Source organism: Hypanus sabinus, chromosome X2, assembly GCF_030144855.1.
Source record: "Hypanus sabinus isolate sHypSab1 chromosome X2, sHypSab1.hap1, whole genome shotgun sequence".
NCBI lineage: Eukaryota > Metazoa > Chordata > Chondrichthyes > Myliobatiformes > Dasyatidae > Hypanus > Hypanus sabinus.
The window spans coordinates 4,042,914-4,070,523 of NC_082739.1; the positions used below are offsets into that span (position 1 = coordinate 4,042,914).

The window sequence follows — 27,610 nt, forward strand, 5'->3', positions numbered from 1 at the left end:
GAGGACAGTAGACCATGGAAGAAAGGAAAGGCACAAGAGAGGTGTTGGGAAGGGGAGGAGAAGGGATGAAAGGGGAGCCAGAATGGGGGGAAAATTACCAGAAATTAGAAAAATTGATGTTTGTGCCATCAGTTGGATATGAGGTGATGTTCCTCTAACCTGAGTGTGGCCTCATTGTGACAGTTGATGAGGTTATGAACCGACATGGTGGAATGGAAATGGGAAGTTGAATTGAAATTGGTGGCACTCACCTTCCAAGACAATTATGGAAAAGTCCTGTGCAGTCTGGGATTTCCTGGAGGCAAAGCACTGGTAGGCCCCTGAGTGACTCTTCTGCGCAGATGTGATAAGGAGGGTTTCATTGTTGATTCCTCGAATGGAAATGTAACTGTCAGGAACAACAAGCTCAGTGTCCCGGTACCACCTGATCACATACTCAGGGGAGCCCATCACACTGCACGAGAGGATGACTGTGCTGCCGATCCCAGTTTTCAGCTTTTTTGGAGTCACAGTTACTCTCAGTGGATCTGCAAAGGTGACATGGAAAGAAGAGGAGAAAATCGCCACAGTGAGAGGAGACAGTAAAATGCAAATAGATAGATTCAGCATGAATCCCCCCACACTGATCATCTTTGAAAATGTAGACTGGATGCCATAGAGTCATAGAACACTACAGCACGGAAACAGGCCCTTTGGTCCATGCCAAACTCTTATTCTGCCTAGTCTCATATACTTTGTACTTTAGCCCTCCATACCCTCCTGTCCATTTACCTACCCAAAACTCTCTTAAATGTTGAAATCGAATCCGTATCTACCACTTCCGCTGGCAGTTCATTCCACACTCTGACCATGTTCAGAAGGTCTGTGTGATGCAAGCCTAATATTTGGCAATGGATGGATTTTACTGCATTTTCTCTTACCTTCGAAGTTTTACAAGTAAAGGCAGGGAATTAGTGCAGCCAACTTGAACATATCAGGCTGTCACAATTGACAAATGAGATGAATCACAGTAAATCTCTTGTCAGTGGTCATTGTGGTGAGAGGAATGTTGGCCAAGACATTGGGGAGAACTGCTCCTAAAATAAATACATAGAAATTTTTTAGATCAACCTGGATATGTAGATAACTTAATGTCTTATTTGGAAGATGGTGAATACTCAGGCACTGAAGCATCAGTCCAGATTCTACAGTTAGGTCCTGGAGTAGACCTGATTCCAACTTAGAGGGAAAGGGTACCATTAACTGAGTCAAGAAAGTACTTTCAGTCATCACGAAGAGGGTTTTATTGTTGAATCCATTTTCACCAAGGATTTAGGAAACTAAGTTATACATATTTTAGGATACTGAGTTATCAGTTATGGCAACTTGATGTGTAAAAATAAAATAAAAGTAAAAATATTGAACACTTTTCAACAAGCATTCATGAGATTTTCCAGCTTAGCAGCTAATAAAGACAAATATTTCCAACCCATTCCTTGCCCCTCAAATATCTCAAATGGATTTAAAAGAGATGATAATTATAGATAACGAGCTTCTTTTAACACTAAACATTTATGAGCAATACATACAAAATGCTGGAGGAACTCAGCAAGTTAGGCAGCATCTAAGAAGGGGAATAAACAGTTGACTCTGTTAACATCAGAGTTTGGAAAGTTGACTATGGTAGGAATTGAACCCAATTCGTCTTTGCTATAAAACATTGTGCCAACCACTACGCTACCATGCCACTGAGGGATTCATGATGTTGAAGGGGTTCATGAAAGTGGAGTTTTCCTGACTGTACTAACTCTTGCTCAGCTGGAACTACTCATTGGATCCAAGGCTCAAAATATCTCCCAGGGGTCCGTCCTGCACAACATGAGCCACTGTTCCATTTTGCAATGCTGTTTCTGCACAATGAACATTTCCTTGCACTTGTCTCCTGTCTAGTCATGCCTTGGCACAAGGGCCATCTTGCAGCGAGGGAGGCCCAGTGGAGATCTCTTTACGTGAAAGTCCTCCCCCTTTGCACTGGGACCTATGGTGGAAAGCATTGCAGAGAGCAGTTCTGTGTCACAGATTCTTGGTTTACCTTTCATTTCTGCTGCTGGGAGGAGATAGCATATCAAGTACATATGGAGTGTGAGAGGTACCAGCCTCTATGTGAGTACCTGAAGGGGCTGCTCCCAAATTCTAGCTGCACTTCAGCCACACACTTCAGTCACCCGGTGTGGAAAGAGGTGGGTTAGTCAGGGGATCTCTTGGTCAGTTTGTACCTGGGCCTGGCCAAGTAGGCCATTCACAGCTCTAGTTGGTGAACAGCCTGAGCTGATTGCCTGCTGCTCTTTTGCAGCTACATCCATTCCCACATCTTCCCAGAGAAGGAATGCATGGTATCCATGGATACAATGGGAGATTTCCAGGAACAGTGGGTGCCACAAGGGCTCAAGTGTGTTTCAGATAGAGTTGACTATGTTATGAACTGAAACTGCAAATAGTGAAGTATTGTGATATTATACTAATGTAATTTTGTAATCGTTGAATAAACCATCTTTGGAAAAGGAAAAGAACTCTCCATGATTTTCTGACACAAGTTTGCAATCAATAATCCCAGATGAAGTTAGGCTAATGAGGACATGGCTCGTTAGCTACTTGTCCTGTGACAAATCAAAAAGCTTCTGGCCTGTTGCTGGAAGAGGGTCCATGGTAATGATACGTCTTTGAAAGAGAAGGCCAAAGGGAAAGAGATAATAAAAGGTGTAAACTTGCATTTTCTGACTTGGAGTAGCTGTAATAGCGATCATAGGTAATAAATTTCAAGCATCCAAATGAGCTATCAATTTCTCTGAATAGATATATTAATTTCAGCCTGGATGAACTATAAAACATAGTGAAGAAAACTCCTAGGGAACATACAGGAGGTCATTTGGCACAAAGGGACTGTTTTGGTATATCACAAAACTATCTCCATTCAATTCATCTCAAATAGAAACGCATTACTCTCAGGCAGTCAATGAACGTTTATGTTCTAGGTTATATTCCATTATAGAGTCAGTGTCAATGAACAGCTCATGGCAGAAGGTTGAGATCACAGCATCAATCTCAGATGATTCCTGAACACACAGTGATATTAGATAACAATACCTTACCTAAGTCTCAACAAGAGATTCAAGTATTTGCCTTTCAGCATCAGCCTAAGTACCATTGACAATGGGCAATCAAGATAAAACTGCACACTGTACCGATGTCCACATGAATTGGTGGACACCCATCTCCTACAAATGACCAAAAGATCAATCCATCCTTTGAATGTAATTCTTTCAGACATGTGAGGTGAGCAGCTGATGACCAATTCCTTCTTTTATTCACCTGGGGGTTGTGGGTATGAAAGAGTAGTAACTATTTTCCATTCCTATCCCCTCCGCCTCCCCCAATTACACTTTGAACTGAACAGATGACAAGGTTACTTCACAGGGCCAACCTATTGATTCAGAACCTTAAATAGACTGATCTCCTTCCCAAAAGGGCATTAGGGAACCTGACGAATCTTTAAAGCAATCCAGCACTAATAATGGCTATTTTTTAAAATTAATTCAACTAAAATTACAACTTAGCTGTTGTATTGGGATTTGAGTATGTGGCTCTGGATTAGAAACCAAGGCCGTTGGATGGTGCTGCATTGATTTAACTACCAGATCACTGTAGTCCATAATGGAGCAAAAAAGATTCTGTTGAAGTTTGTTGCTCCAGATTTCAGTATTAGCAGTCTCTTGTGCCTCCATTGAAAATATAAAGGTTAGCTTTATTTGTCACAGGTACATCAAAACATACAGTGAAATGTGCTGTTTGCATTAATGACCAACACAGTCTGAGGGTGCGCCACACTCCTCATGCCAACGTAGGAACCCTACAACTCATTAACTCTAACCTGTACGTCTCTGGAATTTGGGAAAAAACCGGAGCACTCACGAGGAGAATGTACAAACTCATTGGTAGGAATTGAACAGGCGCGCTGGTGCTGTAATAGCATTCCATCATGGCTGATTTTTTATCCCTCTCAACCCCATTCTCCTGCCTTTGACACCCTGACTAATCAAGAACCTGTCAACCACCACTTTAATGACTCGGCTTCCACAACCGTCTGTGGCAATGAATTCCACAGATTCACCACCTTCTGGCTAAATAAACTCCTCCACATCTCTGTTCTAAAGCGACTTCCTTCTATTCCAAGGATGTTTTCTAGTCCTAGACTCCCCCACTATAAGAAACATCTTCTCTATGTCCATTCTATCTTGGTCTTTCAATATTCGATAGTATTGAGATTCCCTCTCATTCTTCTAAGCTCCAGTGAGGACAGGCCCAGAGCCATCAAACGTTCCTCATACGTTAACCATTCCATTATGGATTTCGGATACCAATTCACAACTTTAATTTGCTGTTATGATACCCCATATGAAATAGTTAGTACAATATTAGTAAATCTCTTCCATTATTATGCCAGCTCAGTTGTAACTATGGTGCCAGGGTGCAATGGCCACTTTCTCATGTGTCCAGAAGGCAGTGCAGTGGGTTTTACATGTGAAGGGATCACACTGCAATTGCACAGTGCATCACCAGATTTTGAAGCCTTGCTTTATGATCATCTGTCTGCTCAAGACTACACACTGTGATACTGGTGCCCTGGACAGACACCTGAGCAGTTGGTTATGTTTGTTAGCATGAAATATTAAGCAAGATTTATTTAAAAATTTATCTTATCTGTCTCGCATTGCATTCTGCTCCACTGACTGGTTTTCCCAACTTTCCTGTTGGATTAGCAGAATAAAGGTGGGAGATTGACCTCTTAACCACTAAAATATGGAGAAGAGGAGTAAAGCAGTGTGTGAATGAAATTCCATCCAAACATATAAGTTCTCTTACTGATGTAACACCAAACCTGGAGTGCCCAAGTAAACTGGTCTGTGGGGGCAATTACAATAATTTGTTAATGAGGTTGCATTTCTGATATCAAAGGACCAAAGATCAACTTCATTCGCTGTATACATTAACGTGTATTAGGAATTTGCTGCGGTGTGTTGGTCAGGGTGTGACATGTAACAAAAACATCAACATTCAACAATGATAAAGAATAAGATTTATATAAACAATGAAGTTAGTTTAAAGTATGGATATGGGATAAAATGTGCATAAATATCAGCATGTATTTACAATGTAAACAACATTATAAAATGTGGTTTAAAGTGTTTACAGTACAGTGTAATGACAGGTAATAAGTAGAGGGGTGGAAGGGCAAACTCCCCTCCCCTAGTCAACAAATTCATTGGTTGATCAAATTCTTCTGCTGGAAGAGGATGGTGCCAGCGAACAACACGACCAAGGATGATATCCTCTCGGTGGTTCACAAAACTACTGCTTTCTTTCACTTCTTATGTTTACTTCAAATCTGTTCCTGCTACTGTTGGAGCCTGTGATCTGCATTTCGGTTGTGTGTTCCTGAGCCGATTGAGCAATCTGGCACTTTTCTATCTCTGAGGGTGTTTTGTGAGGCTCCTCTTCTCCATCTCTCATGGGCTCATGCCAACCACCATTTTATTATCGATTAAAGTGTCGAGGAAGATGAAATCATCAAAGCGAGAACAGAAAGCGAGTGGGTGTGCAGTACTGTCTACCAGCCTCTCTCTTGCTGCTGCTGGAGAAAGGTACCTGTGTTTCAATGGTCACTCTTTCTCTCCCTTGGTGCTGTCAGAGGATGGACAAGGTTTAATCGATGCAGTTTGCGGATTGGTCTCTAGTTCATGTTATGATGTGTTTCTGGTCGCTCTTTTTTTTTTGTTGCTGTCTTGGCCAATTTTGATTGGGGTGACCTCAGATAATGAATGGCACAGTGTTAGATAGAACTAGAAGTGAGCTGAACTGAATACGCCTGGACTCTTTCAATTTCGATTTTATGTTATATATTCTGTGTTTCTTGCGCGTTTTCTGCCAGTTGTGCAATTTGATTTTTTTTTGTGCATGGGGAGGGTTGATGTTTTTCTTTGAATGGGCTCCATGCCATTTCTTTGTTTCATGGCTGTCTGTGGGAAGACAAATCTCAGGGTTGTATACTGCATACAAACTTTGATAACAAATGTACTTTGAATCTACTGTATCTTTGAGATTAACTGCATGGGGAAATAAATGTTAAGATGGTGTGGTTTTCATTTCAATAGTCCTATAACACATTCCAAAAGGCAGCTTTTGGAAAAGGCAGTTTGCAGGATGGGTAGTATCAATAATGATTTTTAGTGCCCGCTTCTTTGTCCTATGTTAAATTTGCCCTGCATTACTTATAAAGTTTTAATCAAGTTCCATAGATTGCATTGTAGCTCCTCTCTGAGAGTTGTTATTGGTTAATATTCCGGGAACTGTTTGGTGACAGGTGATGCTGGATCACACAGCACAATCAGCACTGGAGCAGCTGAAATACTGCCACAATTGGCAGAATCAAAAACAGGTTTATGGTTGCTGACATTAGCTGTGAAATTTGTTGTTTTGTCGCAGCAGTACAATGCAAGCAGAACAAATTACTCCAAGTTACAATAAAAAAATAAAGAAATAGTGCAAAATAAGAATAGTAAGACAGTGTTTGTGGGTTTATTACCCATTCAGAAATCTGATGGCAGTGGGGGGAAGAAGCTGTTCCTAAAATGTTGAGTGTGGGTCTTTAGACCCCTGTAGCACACTTTTAACTCTGATGTAATGGGAAATCAAATGGCGTGGAATCTCTTCTGACTGGTCTTTTCCCTACTTCCTTCACCGATGTCAAGTGAAAAATGATAATGAGTTCCTACCATTGAATTTGAGAAGTGCCCTCATTCTTAGGAGAGCCCATTCCTCTCACCCTTGCTGTAAACACTCACATCGTAAGAGCCAAACATGACCAAATAGGCCAAACATGGGCAACAAGGACAATGTTGGGTGTGCACCTTGGTCAGTATATTCCAGTTGTGGTGAAGGGCCTGTTTCTTTGTAGCAGTACTCTAAGATTCTTCCCTAGTGGACTAACACTTCCTTTTCATCTCTCCCTACAGATGCCTATTCCATATTCTTGGTACCAACTGAAAGAATATTTGACTTGTCCCAACTTTGCTGCCTTCAAAGACCAAAACAGATGCTTTGCACAAAAGTAGCTTTACAAAGTATACCACACCATTAAAAAGAGAGACAGGGAGCAAAGAGGTGACACTGGAGGGATGGCAAATAAACATCAGATGAAAGAAACTGTTGGATTCAGGCCACCCAAACATCCGCCCTTCTCAGCATGATGCTAAGAGTGGAAGTGCGTCAACCTCCTACAGCCAAGAAAGAAGCACTTCAAATGAATTAATTCCTCCACCCTCCCTTTGACTGCATAATATAATTGAAAGGGGCAAGGAGAAAACTAGTATTTTCAATGGCTGAGGGAGGAGAGATTGTCAGAGAAGAAACAGATACTTTGAACAAAGACCTGTCGGCTCCCTTAGTCTATAGCAGTAGCAAACAGTAGAATAGCAGGTTGTGAAAGTGATGTCATATAAAACACAGTCTTTTATCCAGAAAGGAGTTTGATACAAACAAGAAGGCATAGGTTTAGGAGCAGAGGTGAGAGATTTAAAAGGGACATCAGGGGTAGCTTCTTCATGCAAAGCGTGGCATTTGGAATTCGCTGCCAGAAATAGTGATTGAGGTGAGCACATTAGAGGAGAATGCAGGAGAATAGGATTGAGAGGGATAATATATCACCCATGATGAAATGGCAGAGCAGATTCAATGGGCTGAAAAGCCTAATTCTGCTCCTATGTCTTATGGTCTTATTTGCAACATTAAAAAAGCCATCTAGGTAATTACATGGCTAGAAAAGGTTTAGAGGGCTATGGGCTAAAAGCAGGCAGATGGGGCTAACTCACTGGGCAATACAGTCAGCATGAATGAGTCAGGCTGAAGGGCCTGTTTCTGTGCAGTAAGACTCTATGACTCTAAATGTTAGATTCAACGGCATATCAGAAATTGACCTCAGGTTGTTGTTGTAGGGCAGCAGTAGAGATAAAGAAAGAGAATGTAAACAAAGGATTTGACCAAATGCTTACAAGGAGGGTCATTGCAGTTCAATTGGTCAGCATTGTGTCAGTTAGTTACGAGGTTTTGTTGGGGGATGTGTATGGTAATAATCCCAACATCCAATGCAACACTGGTTTTCCTTTTGAAGCAAGCAAAGCTGAATGTATCAGGTACTTTTTCATCCAATGCAATCACGACAAGGTGAAGTGAATCCTTTACTGGAATTTAAGAATTTCTGGTTTGAAGCATCTCTTAAACCTTGGCTTAAAAACTAAACTAGTATTTACTCTAGCAAAAATTATTCACCTGTGACCTCTGCACACCAATAGGAACTCAGCATTGACTTACCTATCACTTTAATGATCCCAGTGACCTCTGCCGAGCCGAATGTATTTGTCACCTCACAGATATAAGTCCCACTGTCCTCCACACGCAAGGTGTTGATCGTCAGGCCTGTGATGCGTTTGGTCCATCTGCTATCTACTGGCAAGGGCCTGTTGTCTTTCAGCCAGCGGATTGTTGGGTTTGGGTAACCTGAAGCAATGCAAGGAAGCTCCATAGTTTTCCTGGTTTTAACTTCTCTGGACTGAAAACTGTCCAAGACTGTAGGCGCTGATTCCATAGGATCTGTGGGAGAAAACATGTGGAATGTTGAGCCTTGTTTCTGGAAGTGAGTCTTGTAACATTTCACTCCCATTGCTCCTTGCAATGAAGGAAAGAGGAAAAGGATAGAGGGAAAGTATGGAAGGGGAATGGTGAGTAAATGAGGAAAGGAAGGAAGGGAGAAAAAGTCAGGGAAGAAAAGGAAATAAAGGGAGAAAAGGGAAGAGATAGAAAAATCTAGAAAGGGATAAATACAGAAATAAAGGAAGGAAACAGCAACAAGACTGACAAAATGAAAATGAGAGGCAAATTCAAGATTCAGAGAGTAACACAGCATGCAAACAGGCCGACAAAAGTGCCCATCTAAGCTATCTCATATGACCATGATTAACCTAAATGTTTTGACAAATCAGTCACAGAAAACATCAGGATCTCTTTTCTCATTTCTATTTTGTTCATCCTTCTGCTTCCTGTGCTGATGGCTATTAATTCAATTCAAACCCCAAGTTTGCTTCCTTGATGAAATATCCCATAGGGTGACATGCGCAGCTAAACAGGTGTAGTGGCAGCAATTCAGAGTTAAAGAACCATTAACATCCTGCTGCATCACCAACAGTTAGAACATGATGTCTTCTCTCTCTGAAGGTCATCAATCTTTAGAAACCCGCTTCATCAAAGTGTTGTGGAAGCAGAATCTTTGAACATTTGCTAACAAGGGTGGGAAAGGTTAACGATGGACAGATGGAATTCAACTCACAATCAGATCAGCTTTGATCTTATTAAATGATGGTGCAGGTTCTAGTGGACAACTGGACTGTTCTTGTTTGTGATTCACATGTCTGTAAGAGTCCTAATTGCCCATGGATGGACTCATGAGGATTTCCTTTATCTGTTCCAATAAATAATTTAATTTCTGTGATTTTATTGACTTTTTAATGATGAAAGGGTAATTCCATTTATTAGTACAATGTTAGATTCTAGAAACTTTGAATGAGCATGTTGCTCTTCCTAATTGGAGGTGGACTGGATCATATCTCTGACATTCAGATTGCCAGTCTCTATAGCTTTACCATTCTCCTTTGTTTCAAGGCTGTTTTTGATTCAGTTAAAAGCAAATTATTTGAAAAAGAAGTTCAAAATTTAAAGAAAGCAGAGAAAAGATTATATCAATATGCACATTAAGTGAAAATTTCATCTGCACTTCTTTCAATTCCATTCAGAACTTATGATGTGATCACTGTGCTGACAAACCAAACACAAATTGGGTGATTACTTTTGGAGATCATCTCCATTTAGTCTGCAGTGGAGACCCTGAACTTACTGATCAGTTGTTCCTTTAATTTTATCCAACTCCCATTCTGATCTCCAACAAAAGAAAATCTGCAGAGGCTGGAAATCCTAGCAACACACACAAAATGCTGGAGGAATTCAGCAGCCCAAGCAGCATCTATGGAAAAATGTACAGTTGACGTTTTGGGTCGAGACCCTTCAGCAGGACTGGAGAAAAAAAAGATGAGGAGTAGATTTAAAAGATGAAGAGAAACAGAAGGTGATAGGTGAAACCAGGAGGGGGAAGGATGAGTAAAGAGCTGGGAAGTGGATTGTGAAGGAGATACAGGGCTGGAGATGGGGAAATCTAATAGGAGAAGACAGAAGGTCATGGAAGAAAGAAAAGGGGGTGGGGAGCACCAGAGGGAGGTGATGGGCAGGCAAAGAGATAAGATGAGAGAGGGAAAAGGGGATGGGGAATGGTGAAGGGCGGAGGCATTACCAGAAATTCAAGAAATCAATGTTCATGCCATCGGGTTGGAGGCTACCCAGATGGAATATAAGATGTTGTTCCTTCAAGTTGAATACTCATCATGACAGTAGAGGGGCCATGGATTGACATATTGGAATGGGAATTGGAAGTGGTATTAAGATGGGGGGGCCCTTGGGAGTTCCCGCTTCTCCTAGCGGACGGAGCGTAGTTGCTCTGCAAAGCAGTTGCCCAGTCATTGTCAGATCTCTTCCAGATGAGGCAACATTTCACCTGTGAGTCTGCTGGGATCATATACTGTGTCTGGTGTTCCCGGTGTGGCCTCCTGTATATCGGTGAGCCCTGACATAAAGTGTGAGACTGCTGGGGCTCGGTGTTGAATTCAACAAACTCAAATAACCAAGACTCAAGAGATTCTGAAGATGCAGGAAATCTTCAGCAACATACACAAGAGAATGCTGGAAAAACTCAGTAGGTCAGACAGCACCTATGGAGGGAAATGAACAGTCATATTTTGGGCCTAGACCTGATGAAGCCCAAAACATCGACTATTCATTTCCCTCCATAGATGCTGCCTGACTTACTGAGTTCTTCCAGCAGTTTTTTGTGTGTAGTTCAGATAACCCACCTGTCCTGTTTGTGTCTGACCTGCTTTTCCCTCTTCACAGATCTCCTGACTGTTTCCAGCATTTACTTTTGTCCTCATTCTCCTCTCTTTAACACTTCTGTCAAATGAATCAGCTACAATTATCAAACATTCATGGCTCTCTTTTCGGGGTGTCACCTGGATTTTCCAGATCTCCATCCTATCTCAGACATTCCCTTTAGTCTCTTCACCTTTCCTCAATGTCTGCAATTTCAAACATACTTGTTTTCTCATGTTTCCGGTTCTGTTGAGAGGTCATTGACCTGAAACATTCACTCTGTTTCTCTTTGCATAGACCTGCAGATAATTTCCACTATGTTCAATGTTTAGATCAGATAAGAAAATTTTGCAATTAAGTTAAACGATGGCTGGTATAAAGAATCAAAGCATCCAGACAAACCACAAGTGTTGGCCCTTTGCACCAATTTGGGTGGATAATCCAAGTGAACATGCTTCATATCAAGTACATCTTTCTCAATCATTCACACAATACTGCCACCACAGGCAAGACCATGACTTTTGACCATGACCAATCTCCCATGAACTAAGTAATTTTTTGAGCTATTTCAAAGGGCAATGAAGAGTCAATCACATCAGAGATTATCTGATTTATTTTTATTCAAATAATTAAATTACTCATCTGCAATAGTGAGATTTAAATCTATATCTCAAATTGATAATGCAAGTCTATAAACCCTAGTTTGGTAGCTTAACCATGATGGTACACAGTAGAATTGAATGAATTGCAAACACAAACTCAACTTGAAGAGAATAACATGGTCACAAGAGATTTTGCAGATGGTGGAAATCCAGAGCAACACCCACAAAATGCTGGAGGAACTCAACTGGTCATGCAGCATCTATGGACATGAATAAACAGTTGACGTTTTGGGCCGAGACCCTTCATCAAGACTGGAAAGGAAAGGGGAAGGTGCCAGAGTAACAAGGTGGGGGGAGAGAAAAGAGGACAAGCTAGAATGTGATAGGTGAAGCCAGTTGGTGGGGGAGGGGGAATGCACATAATGTTCATTACAGAGATATGGCTATAAGGTAGAAAGGGCTAGGGATTAAGTGATTCTCAATGTAGTTTAAGGCTAGCGTTACAAGAAGGTATAATGAGAGGTAAACAGGCAGCGAAAACTTCATGCCTTTAACTAATTAATAAAGGAGAATTCCAAACTAGTGTGAGTTGTGTTTAGGTCTATGGGTAGACTCAGATAAAACAAGGTTGGACAAGCTGTAGTAAAGATGAAGACAAAGCAGACTGCAGATGCTGAAATCTGGAACAAAAGAGAAATTGAATGTTCAAAGAACTCAGCAGGTCAATCAGCATCTGTGGAGGCAAAAGCTGTACGTCAACATTTCAGGTCGAGACCCTACATCAGGACAATATGCTTAGGACTGTTTAAGGCGTTCAGCCCAAAAACATAAAGGCTTTTAGTAAGGAGTATGCATTGATCAACAGAGATTTGAATAGTCTTCTACACTTTGGATTTGAGTTTTAGTCAGTTGTTAATTTTACATTTAAAATGTATATATTTCTAGTAAGCATTGGTATTAAGAATATGGGGAAAAGATTAGTTTTGATCTCATTGAATGGAAGAACAGGGTAGAGAGATTAAATATCCTAAATTCTGCACCCATGTTCCAATTAGCCCCATTATTCCATTCATGTCCTGAAACCCTTGAATGCCATTTGTTTATGTATATAGTATGTATAATTTCTTTTTGAGTGTTATGACTGAAACTGCTTCCATCATTCTCTTCAGTGATCTATCCTGATCTCAGTTCATACTGCATGAAAATACTTGCCACTTAGTTTGCCTCCTGAACTTTGTACAACAACCTTAAGTCTATATTTCTTAGATACCTATCCACTTGTGGAGAGCTGTGACTAAGCACAAGTAAAATATACATTTTTAATTCAGATTGTGCTTTGAATATTAATTTTGTGGACTGGATTTTTATTACAGCAATAATCTTGCCAGTATTATTTTCCTTAAGATCAGTGCTTGCTTCAGTGCTTGACTTTCACCTCAGGAAGAAATGTCCTTGAGTTACTATATCTATGTAAATGGCATCATCTGGTAGGACACACATTAGAAAATCATTATGTTACATCAGCAGGAAGAGAAAGAACTCTGTTCTTTTCCATCCATTCTAACTATTGGACAGAAAAAGACTGGCCGCAGTTGTGTAATTCTTCTCAGGTGAACTAACATGCAAGTTAGAAGAAATTCCACATCATTTGATTTCCCAGTACATGAGAGTTAATAATGAGGTCCAGGAGCCTGAAGACACACACTCAACTTTTCAGGAATAGCTTCTTCCTCTCTGGCATCAGGTTTCTGAATGAACAATGAAAACTACCTCACTTTTTGCTTTTTCTTTTGCAATATATTCCTTATTGCAACTTATAGTAATTTTTATTGAAATACTGTATTTGAAACCAGAAACTTATTATATAACTGGTTACATTGAGATACGGTCCTTGTATTGTCTGAGTATAGTTTAACACTTGATCCCCCTGTGCAGACAGTGAGATCCATGAGAAGTGAAAAGAAAAAAAGTCAAAGAGACTATCTAAATGAAATTGGAAACTTAGATGAAGAGGGATCCTGTGCTAAAAATTAGGGGAGGTCTAACTTCGCTGCACAAGCTATAGCCAACTTTTGTTCTTTTTTAAGTCATTACCTTAACACACCACATAAGTGATCCAGGGACAACTGCTAAGACTTCATCTATCAGAAGAAGCAGAGGGATCATAGACTAAATCTGTGTGGTATATTCAAGAAAAGATAATACTGATGAATCAATTATCATTGCTGTAGGATTCAGTCTCCCGCTCAAACTCACCCCACCCCACCCCCACCTCCTGATGTATCATTAGAAAATGTCCTGTTTGGAGAAACAGTAAGTTCCTTCACCTCTATGAAGCCACATTCAAGTTTCCCTTTTTATTGCATCAACACTCTAGAAATAATATATCACTACTTGGATTCATTCCAATTTAAGAACATTTCTGTCATATTGAATCAGAACCAGAATCAGGTCTAATATCACTGGCATATAGAAACATAAAAAACCTACAGCACAATACAGGCCCTTCAGCCCACAAAGTTGTGCTGAGCAAGTCCCTACCTTAGAAATTACTGGGCTTACCCATAGCCCTCTATTCTTCTAAGCTCCATGTACCTATCCAAAAGTCTCTTAAATGACCCTATCGTATCTGCCTCCACCACTGCCGCTGGCAGCCCATTCCACGCACTCACCATGCTCTGTGTAAAAAACTTACCCCTGACATCTCCTCTGTACCGACTCCCCAGCACCTTAAACCTGTGTCCTCTTGTGGCAACCATTTCAGTCCTGGGGAAAAGCCTCTGACTATCCACACGATCAATGCCTCTCATCATTTTATACACCTCTATTAGATCACCTCGCATCCTCCGTCACTCCAAGGAGAAGAGGCCGAGTTCACTCAAACTGTTGTCATGAAATTTGCTGTTTTTCAGCAGCAGTACAGTGCAAATACATAAAAATAATAAAAACTATACATTACAATAAGAATATATCTATCTATATCTATATTTATTTATCCACATACAGATAGATAAAAAAGTGAGGTGGTGTAAATGGGTTTATTGCCCATTCAGAAAACTGATGGTGCAATGGAAGAAGCTGTTTCTAAAATGTTGAGTGTGTGGCTTCAAGCTCCTGTACCTCCTCTCCGATGGTAGCACTAAGAGCTACAATTTTAAATTTATCATTTTAAATACATCTTTAAGCATAGGAATATTTTTAACAGCCTTGGGTATAATTATCACTTCCTCCCACCCTACCACTGCTGACAACAACTTTATAAAATTAATCTTGGATGTGTTCATTTCAGAACACCCAAGGAAATCCACTATCACAGTTAAAGCAAGGGACTTTGAGGGGAATCTGATGGAGGAAGCAATAGAGGTAATGAGATTGATGGTGTTGGATGAGAGGTAAGTATATGGAGCATGGACCAGCTGAACAAGTTGCTTGCTGCAAATAACTTGTAATTTTGTGAAACTCTGAGCAAAATATCATATAAAGATAAACGTTTAGTTTCATAACTCTGAATATAATTCAGCAAATTAGACAGTTATAATGTTCTGCCCTGTCACTGATCCAATCAATAAGTAATTATTGAATTTTTTATGAGCTTTCGATTTGGAAGTGATTTGACTTTGTGGTCCTTGGTCTGAATCAAGCTATGATTTCACTCATCAATGTGTCCAGAATATATCGAGATTGAATTGCTCTGGCTCTCTCACTCTCCGATGCCACTGAAAGGACTTTCAAAGTTGTAGCTATTTCCTTCTGACACTAAAGGAGTGGCTATTGGCCTATTAATTCTATGCTGGTTCTCCAGAGCAAATCTATCATTCTCATTCACCCAACTATATTCTTGTAATGCATTTTTTTCACACAAGTCACCTCATATCCCTCTTCACATAACCCATCACAGCCCTTAATTCACCTGCCACCCAACTACACAAGGGGCAATTGCAGTGGCCAAGTAGATGGATGTGGGTTCGCTTTCAATGTTTAAGAGAAATTTGGATAAATGCGTGGGTGGGTTGTGTATGGAGGGCTGTGGTCCTGGTGTGGGTCAATGGGACTAGGCAGTATAAGTTTGGCATGGACTAGATGTGCTGAAGGGTCTGTTTGTGTGTGGTGGTGCTCTATGACTCTACATCTTTGAGATGTGGGGAGAAACCCAAACACCCAGGGAAACTCCCAGGGAGAATATGCAATCCCGCAGTGTGAAACAGTTAAACTGGCTGGCATTTAGGTCTTGTTCAGCTGATGTTCTGTGCTGGTCTGTTTAGCCTATTCAGTCTATTCTTGTTGATCTGTGTCCCAGCTATTCCTCATGCACTCTCATATATTTGGATTTGATAATAGTACAGTAGTTAATAAGTTAGTGATTCAGAGACCTCCATACTAATCCAGAGACATGAGTTTGATTCTCAGCATGGAAGCTGTGAAATTTAAGTTCTGTTAAAAATAATCAAAGAATTGAAAGTAACAATTCTTAAAAATGCTTACTATGAAATGGCTGTAAAAGTCCATATGATTCACCCCTCTGAAGGAGGAATTCTGCTGCTTTTATCTGGTTGTGAATCTAGAGCTGAAGTGATGTGACCATTAAACTCCCCCTGCAATGGCCCAGCCACTCAATTGTAAAATAATTGCTATACTTACAAAAATCTACCAACATCAAATTTAGTATTAACCTGATATTAGTCATTATATGCTTATAAAACTATTCTGTTCACATTGATACTTATCCTAACCTTGTTCAATAAAAATCTGACTTTTACTTTCCAATCTGATCCCATGTCTTAGATTTTAAAAATCACCCAAAATAGGATTTTTACTCATAACTTTATGTTGGATTCTAAGTACCACTTAATAGTCCCACACTATAAGATTGATAACCTTTCTAGAATACAGTACCTAGAAATACATACATTCTTCAGGCTTGGTTTAAGTAAAGTCTTTTACATCTGTAGTTTCTAATCCCTTGTCTTCAGATAGAAAGGCTAGAAGTTTTCTGTTTTTATAAACAAATACTTAAAAGCCACTTTTACAATTATTTTCCAAAGTTTTAAATCCTGGAACTCTGAATTAAATTGGAAAGGGTGGCAATTACGTGTGACAGTGTGTGGCAAACCGTCCCTTACCGGAAACAGAGAGGCGGGCTCCATTGCTCTGCCGCGTTTCTCCGCTGTATTTATGTCTGGTGATACACCTGTACGTGGACAGCGCGTCCTCCTTTTGTACATCAGATATGTACAAGGCTCCATACGAAGTGATGTGGAATCTACTCCCTGGAGACAAAGAGAAACAAAACATTCAGTTTCTTGTCTGTCAATCAGGTGTAGTAAAGGATTCAAGTAGAAACTGGACTCTGACAATGGATTGGACCATCATTTCCTTAACATCTGGAGCCCTTATTTTTATTGCAATAATTACCAGCACCAAGCAAACAATGTGAATCCAAGATTCTGAGGCTGTGTATTCAATTCCAGTGAATAACAATCTTTTAGCACGTTTACCCTTACAGCAAAAGCAAAGGATTTACTAAGTCATCACATCTTTCCCTGCCTGAGGATATCCTCATGCTTTTTGCATCCAATGAGTATAGCCACTATTGCAATGTATTTAATACAGAAAGTGTGTATCTAGCAAGCAGTCACAATCAAAAATAACTGCCAGGTAATCTACTTTGTTAGTGATATTGATTAAGGAATATACATGAACCAAGACACCAGGAAAAATTCCATCTGCAGCATTGACGAGCCTTGGTTTAACATCCATGGCATCTACTCAGCTTCTATCGATTCCATGATCACCAATACAACCAAGCAACATAAATTATGAAACACTCAATTGATTAGAATTTGCCCATCACCAGGATCTCCCAGTTTCTTTTCTCAGGCTCTCCTACTGTGCTGTATTATCAGCATTTAAAGGCCTAACTCAATAGTTCCCTGCAGAAGATGCCAGAAGTTCAACAACAGGAGCCGTGTGCATGGCACAGCTGGTCAATGAATCACTCAAAATACACCAAATGATGGAAGTCTGAAATCAAACAGAAATTGCTGGAAAAACTCAGCACGCAGCACCCATGGAGAGAGAAGTGAAGCTAATGTTTCAGTTCAATATTTTTTCAGTCAGGATTATAGCAAAGGAATGGGCTGAGCATTGTTATCAGTGGTGGAGTTCATGCTCTCATGCAATCCCAGTAAAGGTAGACTTCATCTTTCATGCTAGGAGAATCAACATCAAGTGAGTACAGATTCATGGTGAGAAGGGGGAGTTGTTACGGTAAGATCTTTTTGCATAGAGATCAGTTGATTTCTGTGGTGGGATCAGATACAATTACAGTTTTTAAGACACAGTTAGACTGACATACAATCGGCAAGGCTTAGAAGGATATGGACCTAATGTGGGCAAATGGTGCATGCACTTGGTGGGTGTCTGTGATGTACAATTCTATGACTCTTCCTGATATCTGTTGCTGTCAGGTGTCAAGACAACGCTATTTCTTGTGTCCAGAAACAAGAACATTATTGGTATTGGTATTGGTATTAAGACCATAAGACATAGGAGCAGAATTAGGCCATTCAGCCCATTGAGTCTGCTCTGACATTCCATCATGACTGATTTATTATTCCCTTCAACACCATGCTTCTGCCTTCTCCCTGCAACCTTTAACACCCCAATTAATCATGAACCTACCAATCTTCTCCTTAAATATACTCAATCACTTGGCCTCCACAGATTCACGAACCCTCTGGCTAAAGAAAAAAAATCCTCATGGCTGTTCTAAATGGATGTCCCTCCATTCTGAGGCTGTGTCTTCTTGCCCTAGACTACCCCACTACTGGAAAACATCCTCTTCACATCCACTGAATCTAGACTTTTCATTAATCTATAGATTTCAATGAGATCCCTCCTCATTCTTCTAAACTCCAGCGAGTACAACAAATGGCCCTCAAATGTCAATCTTTTTCATTCCTCGGATCCTCTTTGTGAACCTCCTCTGGACTCTCTCCAATGCCAGCACATCTTTTCTTAGATAAGGGCCCAAAAGTGCTCACAATACTCCAAGTGTGGTCTGACCAATGCCTATAAAGCCTTAGCATTATATCCTTGATTTTGTATTCTATTCCTCTCGAAATGAATGCTAACATTGCATTTGCCTTCCTCACCACCAACTCAACCTACAAGTTAACCTTGAGGGAATCCTGCATGAGGATTCCTGTCCTCTTGCACCTCTAATTTTTGAATTTTCTCCCCATTTAGAAAATAGTCTATGCCTTTATATGTTCTGCCAAAGTGCATGACCATGCACTTCTCTACGTTATACTCCATCTGTCATTTCTTTGCCCATTCCCCCGATCTGTCTAAGTTCTTCTTCAGACACCCTGCTTCCTCAACACTAACTGCCCCTCCACTTACATTTGTAAACTTGGCCACAAAGCCATCAATTCCTTCATCCAAATCACCGAATTATAACCTGAATAGAATAGGTCCCAACACCGACCCCTTCAGCACCCCACTAGTCACCAGCAGCCAACCAAAAAAGGCCCCTTTATCCCACTCTTTATCTTCTATTCATGCTAGTATATTTCCTGTAGTAGTACCATCAGCTCTTATCTTGTTAAGCAGCCTCATGTTTATCACTTTATCAAAGGCCTTCTGAAAATCCAAATAAACACCATCCACTGACTCTCCTTTGTCTATCCTCTCTGTTATTTTCTTAAAGAATTCCAAGAAATTTGTCTGGAAAGATTTCCCCTGAAGAAAACTATTTCGGCTTTGGCCTATTTTATCAAGTGCCTCAAAGTACTCTGAAATCTCATCCTTGATAATAGACTCCAACATCTTCCCAACCACTGAGGTCAGACTAACTGGCCTATAGTTTCCTTTCTTCTGCCTCTCTCCCTTCTTAAAGAGTGGAGTGACATTTCCAATTTTCCTGTCCTACAGGAACATTCCAGAACTTAGTGATTCTTGAAAGATCATTACTAATGCCTCCACAATCTCTTCAACTGCCTCTTTCAGAATCCTGGGGTGTAGTCCATCCGGTCCAGGTGACTTATCTACCTTCAGACCTTTCAGTTTCCCAAACACCTTCACACTAGTAATGACAACTGCACTCACTTCAGCCCCCTGACACTCTTGAACCTCTGGAATACTGCTGTTGTCTTCCACAGAGAAGATTGATGCAAAATACTTCAGTTTGTCTGCCTTTTCCTTGTCCCCTATTACTATCTCTCCAGTGTCATTTTCCAGTGGTCAGATCTCCAATCTCGTCTTGCTTTTAATCTTCAGCTATCTGAAAAACTTTCTGTATCCTCTTTGATACTATTAGCCAGCTTACTTCCATATTTCATCTTTTCTCTCTTTATGGCTTTTTAGTTGTCTTCTGTTGGTTTCCAAAAGGTTCCCAATCCTCTCCTTTTCACTAATGTTTGCAATATATGTCTTCTCTTTTTCTTTTACGGTATCTTTGCCTTCCATTGTCAACCAATGTTCCCTCATTTTCCCTTTAGAATACTTCTACATCTTTGGGATGTATCCTTCCTGCACCTACCAAATCTCCCCAGAAACACCAGTATTGCTGTTCTGCCATTATCCCTGCTGCTGTCCCCTTCAAATCAACTTTGCCAGCTGCTCTCTCACGCCTCTGTAATTCCCTTTACTCTACTGTGATACCGATACATCAATTTTAGCTTCTCATTCTCAAAATTTATGATCACTTTCTCCCAAGGGCTCCTTTACCTTAAGCTCCCTTATCAAATCTGGGTTATTACACATCACCAAATCCACAATTGCTATTCCCCTAGTGGGCTCAAGCAAAAGCTGTTATGGAAAGCCTTCTTATAGGCATTCTTCAAATTCTCTCTCTTAGGATCCAGCACCAACCCGATTTTTTCGAATCTACCTGCATATTGAAATTCCCATAATTATCACAATTATCACAATGTTGCCCTTCTAACATGCCTTTTCTCTCTCCTATTGTAATCTATAGCCTACGTCCTGCTACTGTTCAGAACCTGTATATAACTCCCATCAGGGTCTTTTTACCTTTGCAGGCTTTAAATTCTACCCACGATTCTATGTCACCTCTTTCTAATGACTTAATTTCATTTTTCACCAACAGAGCCCTCCACCTACCTTCCTGTCCTAGTGATATTGGTATTGGATTATTATTGTCACATGCTCAAAGAGAAATTGAAAAACTTGTCACATATATAGATCAAGTCATTACACAGAACATTGAGGTAGGACAAGGTAAAACAATAACAATGCAGACTAAAGCATGAAAGCTGCAGAAAAAATGCAGTGCAGGCGAACGATGAAGTTTAAGATCATAATGAGGTAGATAGTGAAGTCAAGTCCATTCTATCACACAAGAAGTCCGTTCAAGTCTGATTGAGCAGACCAAGCATGAGTGACAGAGAAGCGCAGCTGGTAGAGCTGCTGCCTTTCAGGTCCAATGATCTGGGTTCGATCCTGACCTCGGGTGCTACCTGTGTGAACCGAACAAGATCTCTCTGTGACTGCGTGAGTTTTCCCAGGGTGCTCTGGATTTCATCCCATATCCCAAAAATGTACCAGTGGCAGGCTAATTAGCTGCTGTAAATTGCCTCTGGTGGACAGGCAGATCCGGGGGAGTTGATGGGAATGTAGGGGAAAAAGGAATTAGTTTAGGATTAGTGTAAATGGGTACTTGATACAACAGGCCAAAGGACTTTTTTCTGTGCTCTATGACTGTGACATCAATAAACCATCAGACATCAAGACTAACATAAAAAGCAAAGATTTTGACTAACTTTATAAACATTTTATAGAGCTTCAAACAATAAAATAGGATAAGAATAGGATTAGTACAAATCAGTATGGGATGGTCAATACAGACTTGGTGAGCTGAATGATTGCTGTATAATTCTACGACTCTGACTTTATGACTAAGGATTGGAACATACACAAGGGACTAAGTCAGGAATTGGAATGAAGGTTCTTTAAATAAAAAAGTAAAAACTATTTTTAATCTATCAAGTTTTAAAATAATTATCTTGGAAAATGACAATCTTTACATATATATCAGGCTCAAAGGGAAAGGAGATCAATAAGCAGGAATGAAGATTTAGTATGTTATTAAAATTACTCACACCTCATGTAAAAAAAAAACATTTGGAGTTTTCTTTTACAAAGTATGCATGCAGTTGACATTTTTTGGGGATTTCACTCATTTCTGAGGATTATATTGAAATCAGCTGCAAAATAGGACCGACCCCTTTGGATGAGCAGGGAATCACTGACAATACCTACCGGCTTCCCTTGCTGAACTCTGCATGAGTGCACTCCACAGAACGCTGTCAGGTTGCTTCTGTTAGAATTGAGCACTGAAAGAGTCTCTAACTACAAATTCCCTGCCTTATTTTTCAGCTTGATTTGCTGTAGACCATTCAATCCATCAAGTTCAAACTGGCTCTAACATTTCAGTTACCCACCCCCCCCCCCATTCCCATAATCTTCTTCCTATAAACTTTTCTTCATTCTAATCCTTGACCAGCCCCCCTTTTTAATGTTACTGTTGAATTTGATTCATCCTCTATCCCTAGTGGTGCAATCCAGACCCAAACTAATCTCTCTGCAGCTTCTTAATAAAGTGTCGAAGTGGCCCAAGTGTTGGAAGATGGGATGAATATTGTTGAGTTCTGACTGGTGTGAAACGAGCATGTTGTATGGTTCAATGTCTTTGTGAGACCATAAGACCATAAGACATACAAATTAGACCACTTGGTCCATCTAGTCTGCTTCGCCATTCCATCATGGCTGATTTATTGTCCCAACAATCATTCCACAGTCAAAGTCATTTTGATCACATTTCCCTGTATGGCAACATATACAGACACTGAAGAGGTAGTAATGGGGACAAAGAAATGTTGAACAAACTTACTAAGTATTTTGTGGCAGTCTTCACAGTGGAATACATGAGCAGTATGCCAGAAGTTCAAGAGTGTCGGGGGCAGAAGTGAGTAAGTTGCTAACACTAAAGAGAAGGTGCTTCGGAAGCTGAAAAGTCTGAAAGTAGATAAGTCAGCTGGACCAGATGGTGTACAGTTCAGGATTCTGAAAGAGGTAGCTGAAGAGATTGTGGAGGTATTTGTAGTGATCTTTCAAGAATCACTAGATTCTGGAAAAGTTCTGGAGGACAGGAAAATCGCGAATGCCACTCCACTCTTTAAGATGGGATGGAGGTGGAGGAAAGGAAATTGTAGACCAGTTAGCCTCACTTCAATGGTTGGGAAAATGTTAGAGTCCGTTTTTAAGAACGAGGTTTCAGTATACTTGGAGGTATATGATAAAGTAGGCACAAGTCAACATAGTTTCCTCCAGGTGAAATAATGCCTGGCAAATCTTGGAATTCTTTGAGGAAATAGCAGGCAGGATAGATAAAGGAGTGTCAGTGAATGTTGTTTACTTGATTTTCAGAAGGCCTTTGACAAGGTTCTGCTTAACGAGATAAGATCCCATGGTATTATAGGAATGGATACAAGATTGGCTGACTGGCAGGAGGCAAAGAGTGGGAATAAAGGGAGCCTATTCTGGTTGGCTGCCGGTGACTAGTGGTATTCTGCAGGAGCTGGTGTTGGGACCGCTTCTCTTGAGGTTGTATGTCAATGATTTGGATGACAATTAATGGCTTTGTGCCCAAGTTTGTAAATGATACAAAGGTTGGTGGTGAGGGTAAGTAATGTTGAGGAAGCATGGGGTCAACAAAAGGACTTCAGCAGTTTGGGCAAATAGGCGAAGAAGTGGCAGATGGAACAGAATGATTCCAGGAATGAAAGATTTAATATATGAGGAGTGTTTGGCTCTGGGCCTGTACTGGATGGAGTTTAAAAGAATGAGTGGGAAATCTCCTTGAAACCTATTGAATATTGAAAGGCCTAGATATAGTGGATGTGGAGAGGATGTTGCCTATACTTGAGTGAGTCTAGAGCAAGAGAGCACAGCCTCAGAATGGCGGGACATCCATTTAGAACAGAAGTGAGGAGGAATTTCTTTAGCCAGAGGGTGGTGAATCTGTGGAATTCATGGCCAAGTTATTATCTTTGATTAATCTCTGTTTTACCAAGTGTAGATTAATCTTGTAACTCAGAATTATTTTCTAATAACATCTCTACCACTGACGTTGGACTCACAGGGCTACAATTACTTGACTTATTCTCACAGCACTTCTTGAATTCCTTTGTCTAAATATCTGGAGAGTAAAGCTAAATTGTATTCATTAGATTGAAACCAAGGCTAAGAGGGTTAAATCCAGGTCAGTTCCAGTATTCCAAAGCCTCAAACTGAGAAAGTAAAGGGTGATCTAATTTACATTTACAAGCTAACTAGGGTAGTCAGAGAATTATTTCTTTGGGAATTGGGTATGAGAGTGAGGGAAAAGGGTGACAAGTTCAGAATACAGCAGCACAATGTTAAAACTAGAGGTGGGGTTTGTGAAGTCCCACAGATTGCCATTAATGATACACAGGGGATTGGGGAAGGGGGCCAGTTGAAAGCTTTAAACTTAAGATTGAATGATTATTGCTCAGCAAAATCTCACTAGTGGGATGGAGTAGTGATGCAGGTTAGTCACAGCTAACTGGATGGTCAAGAGGTCCTACCCATGTCACTAAGTTCATGTGCACATCCTCTCAAACCTCCATGTCCTTGTTTTCCTTTGTAGGATCTATTCTCAGACTCTCAGGGTAAAGTCGTCAGCACACCCTGTGAGTGATGGCAACTCATCCTTTTAAGATCCTGTCGGACGTTTACACATGTTTGGAACATCCCCTCCTTCCTCCTCCCTCCACTTCTCCCTTCACTTTTTCCTTTTATGCTTCACAGAGTCAACAGCACAATGAGGATAATTTGCTGTACAAAGTGGATACTACACAGGAACCAACCCAACATACAGCTGCCAATCATACCTATCTCTGTGGAGAGCAAAGGGTATGACAAGGCACAGGCGATGTCATAGGAAGACCCCAGTTTGTTCAAACCACTGGACTCGGATTGCTAAGGCTGAGAGAGCGCAAATGCCCCAGTGCAAAGCCTTTGCCACTTTAAAAACTCTTTTGCACAGGTTGTATGTCATCATCAGACATCACAAGCAACCAATTGTAAGTAAAGCAGCTCTCCACTTGCATCTTTGTCAATGTGGCCGGACAAAGGGAAGAAGGAAAGGAAGACATTGAAGCAGCATCTACGAAGGGGAATAAAGAGTCAACACTTTGGGCTGAGAGTCCTGTTGAAGGGTCTTGGCCTGAAACGTTGACTCTTTATTCCTCTCCAGAGATGCTGACTGACCAGCTGAGTTCCTCCAGCATTCTGTATGAGCAACAGATAGATAGGGTGGTGAAGAAGGCCTTTGGTATGTTGGCCTTCATTACTCAGAGCAATGAGTTAGGACATTATGTTGCAGCTGCACAAGGCATTGATGAGGCCATGTAAGCTGGAAAGAGTGCAAAGAAGATTTTTCAAAACGTTGCCAAAACTCGAGGGCCGAAGTTATAATGCAAGATGGGGCAGGCTGAGATTTTATTTCTTGAAGATAGAGGGATGACCTTATAGAGGTGAATAAATTCACGAGGGGCTTAGATAGGGTGAATGCACATGAACTTTTTCTCCAGAGAAAGATAATTGAAAACTAGAGGGCAAAGGTTTAAATTAAGAGGGGAAAGATATAAAAGGAATGTGAGGGGCAACTTCTACACACAGAAGGTGGCGTGTCCATGGTATGATCTGCCAGAAGAAGTGGTTGAAGCGGGTACAATTACAACAGATATGAAATGTTTAGAGGCCAGATGGGGGCAAATGGGACTAGCTCAGATAGACGTTTTGTTTAGCACAGACAAGTCAGGCCTGCTTCCATAATGTATTATTCCCTGACTCTGTGACAACAGTGACCAGACTTAAAAAAAAGACCTTTGGTGATTATAAAGTGCTTTGCGTGTTCTACATGGGAAATAGGAAAAAACGAATCTTTCTTTATGATGCTTGCATCTGCAAATAAAATTATAGTTAAACCATTAGGTCAAATTTGATAGCCTTCCTTAAATGGTTTTACTAGGAGGTTGTGACGACTCAGGATACAAGGCCTGTATGAACTAAGACTGGTGCTGGGGCCTGGGCTGAGTGAAGCCATGGCATCTACTGTTGGTAGCAACTGGGGGAAAAGAGCCAAAGGCTGCATTTCAAACAATCTCCCTCATGACTATAAATCAGGCTGAATGGACTCACACATGAAGAAATTGCCTTTTGTAGAGCTTCCAGAGGTCTGATGATGCCTGACAAAAGGGTAAGAGCAGAAGTTAAAAATTTAGTAAGTACTTATAAAGGTGAATAGAGAGAGACTGGCTAGGCATTCAACTATGTGGGTCAACAGTTCAAAATTTCTACTAAGCTGAAAGAATCTCCTTTCAAATGGTGTTTGAATATTTTCTAACAAAGTGGTTGAGGCATACTAAATGAAAATTTGATTCAGGAACTGACACAAACCCCAGATTTGAATCCACACGCTCATCCCACTGGTTCCCTTCCCCCCTCAGTTCCCATCTGCTTTCCCCACCTCCCTCACTTGATCCTATGCTATGCCTTTCTTTCCTAGCAGATTCCACCATCTGCAGCCCCTAGTCGTCTTCACCTGTCACCTCCCAGGCTCTGTTGCTATTTTCCTCTACCACCTGCCTATCATCCCTCCTCATCTGGATCCATATAATCCCCTGTCAACTTTTAACCCATTCCTTCTCTTCACCTCTTTACACTGGCTCCCTCCCTGCAATATTTCAGTGGTGATGAAGGATCTTGACCCTAATTGTCCCTACAGTCTAGCCTCTTTCCAATCCTGGACATAGAGGGGCTGAATTAAATGTTAAGCACCTCAAGCACTGAGAGGGTGTATAATTTCAGAAGGCCACATGACTGTGGTGGACACGCGAACAAACTACCTAGTTGTGTAGTTGACAGCGGTACCTCAGAGACTTTCAAATCCAAACTCAATATAGTTATTTCAACACATTATGTGAATAGGAATTTGGCAAGCTTTGTTGGGCCAAATAACCTGTTCTTGTTAAAAACTTTCTAATGCTCTATATACCGTATATTTTAATCATAGTCATACAACATCGAAACAGGCCCTCTGACCCAACATGTCCACACTGATCATGAATAAAAATACTTCTTACCTGACTTAATAAGAATACAACTTTATTACAAATATAGTTTATTTTTGAAAAAGAGTCATTCTCCATTGATGCTGCCTGACCTGCTGAGCTCCTCCGGCATCTTATTTTAAGGAACAAAGAACAGTGCAGTACAGGCCCTTCGGCACATAATGTTGTGCTGACCTTTTAACCTACTCCAAGATCAAGCTAACCCTCCTCCCACCCCACCACGTGGCCCTCCATTTTTCTTTTAACCATGTGCCTATCTAGGAACTTCTTAAATGTCCCTAATGTATCTGCCTTTATCACCAACCCTGGCAGGGCTGTTCCACACATCTACAATGCTCTGTAAGTAGTGCAAAAAGGGAGCAAGAATAGTGAGCTGGTGTTCATGGGTTGGATCATTGTCCATTCAGAAATCTGAAGATAGAGGGGAAGAAGCTATTCCTAAAACGTTGAGTGTGTGTCTTTAGGCTCCTGTACCTCCTCCTTGATGGGGGCAACGAGAGGCAGGCATGTCCAACATGATGGAGATCCTTACTCATGGATGCTACCTTTTTGAGGCATCACCTTTTTTAGATGAAGGGGCTGGATGAGTTTGCAACTTTCTGCAGCTTTTTCTGATTCTGTGCAGTGGCCTCTCCATACTAGACAATGATGCAACCAGAAAAATGAGAACAAAAAAAGAAAACCTAGATTTTTAAAGTGTGTAAAACAAGATATGTCTGACAGAAATTACTGAGCAGCTATGAATTTGGCCAATTCTCATTAATA

General features: G+C 40.7%; 1 protein-coding gene across 3 annotated transcripts in view; it reads right to left on the minus strand.

The window, feature by feature from the left end:
• Positions 1-27,610, minus strand: part of dscaml1 (Down syndrome cell adhesion molecule like 1) — a 676,237-nt gene that overhangs the window by 276,455 nt on the left and 372,172 nt on the right. For 2 of the 3 annotated variants that reach the window (XR_009509068.1, XM_059956821.1), the window contains exons 4-6: positions 16,784-16,930; positions 8,404-8,682; positions 252-527 (exon numbers count right to left, since the gene is read on the minus strand). Coding sequence is in view for 2 of the 3 variants with exons in the window: in XM_059956821.1 (XP_059812804.1) it covers positions 252-527; positions 8,404-8,682; positions 16,784-16,930 (702 nt within the window). In the remaining variant the exon portion in view is untranslated. Of the gene's footprint in view, positions 1-251; positions 528-920; positions 938-8,403; positions 8,683-16,783; positions 16,931-27,610 lie in introns of those variants that run through there. The other variant, XM_059956822.1, reaches the window with a different exon arrangement.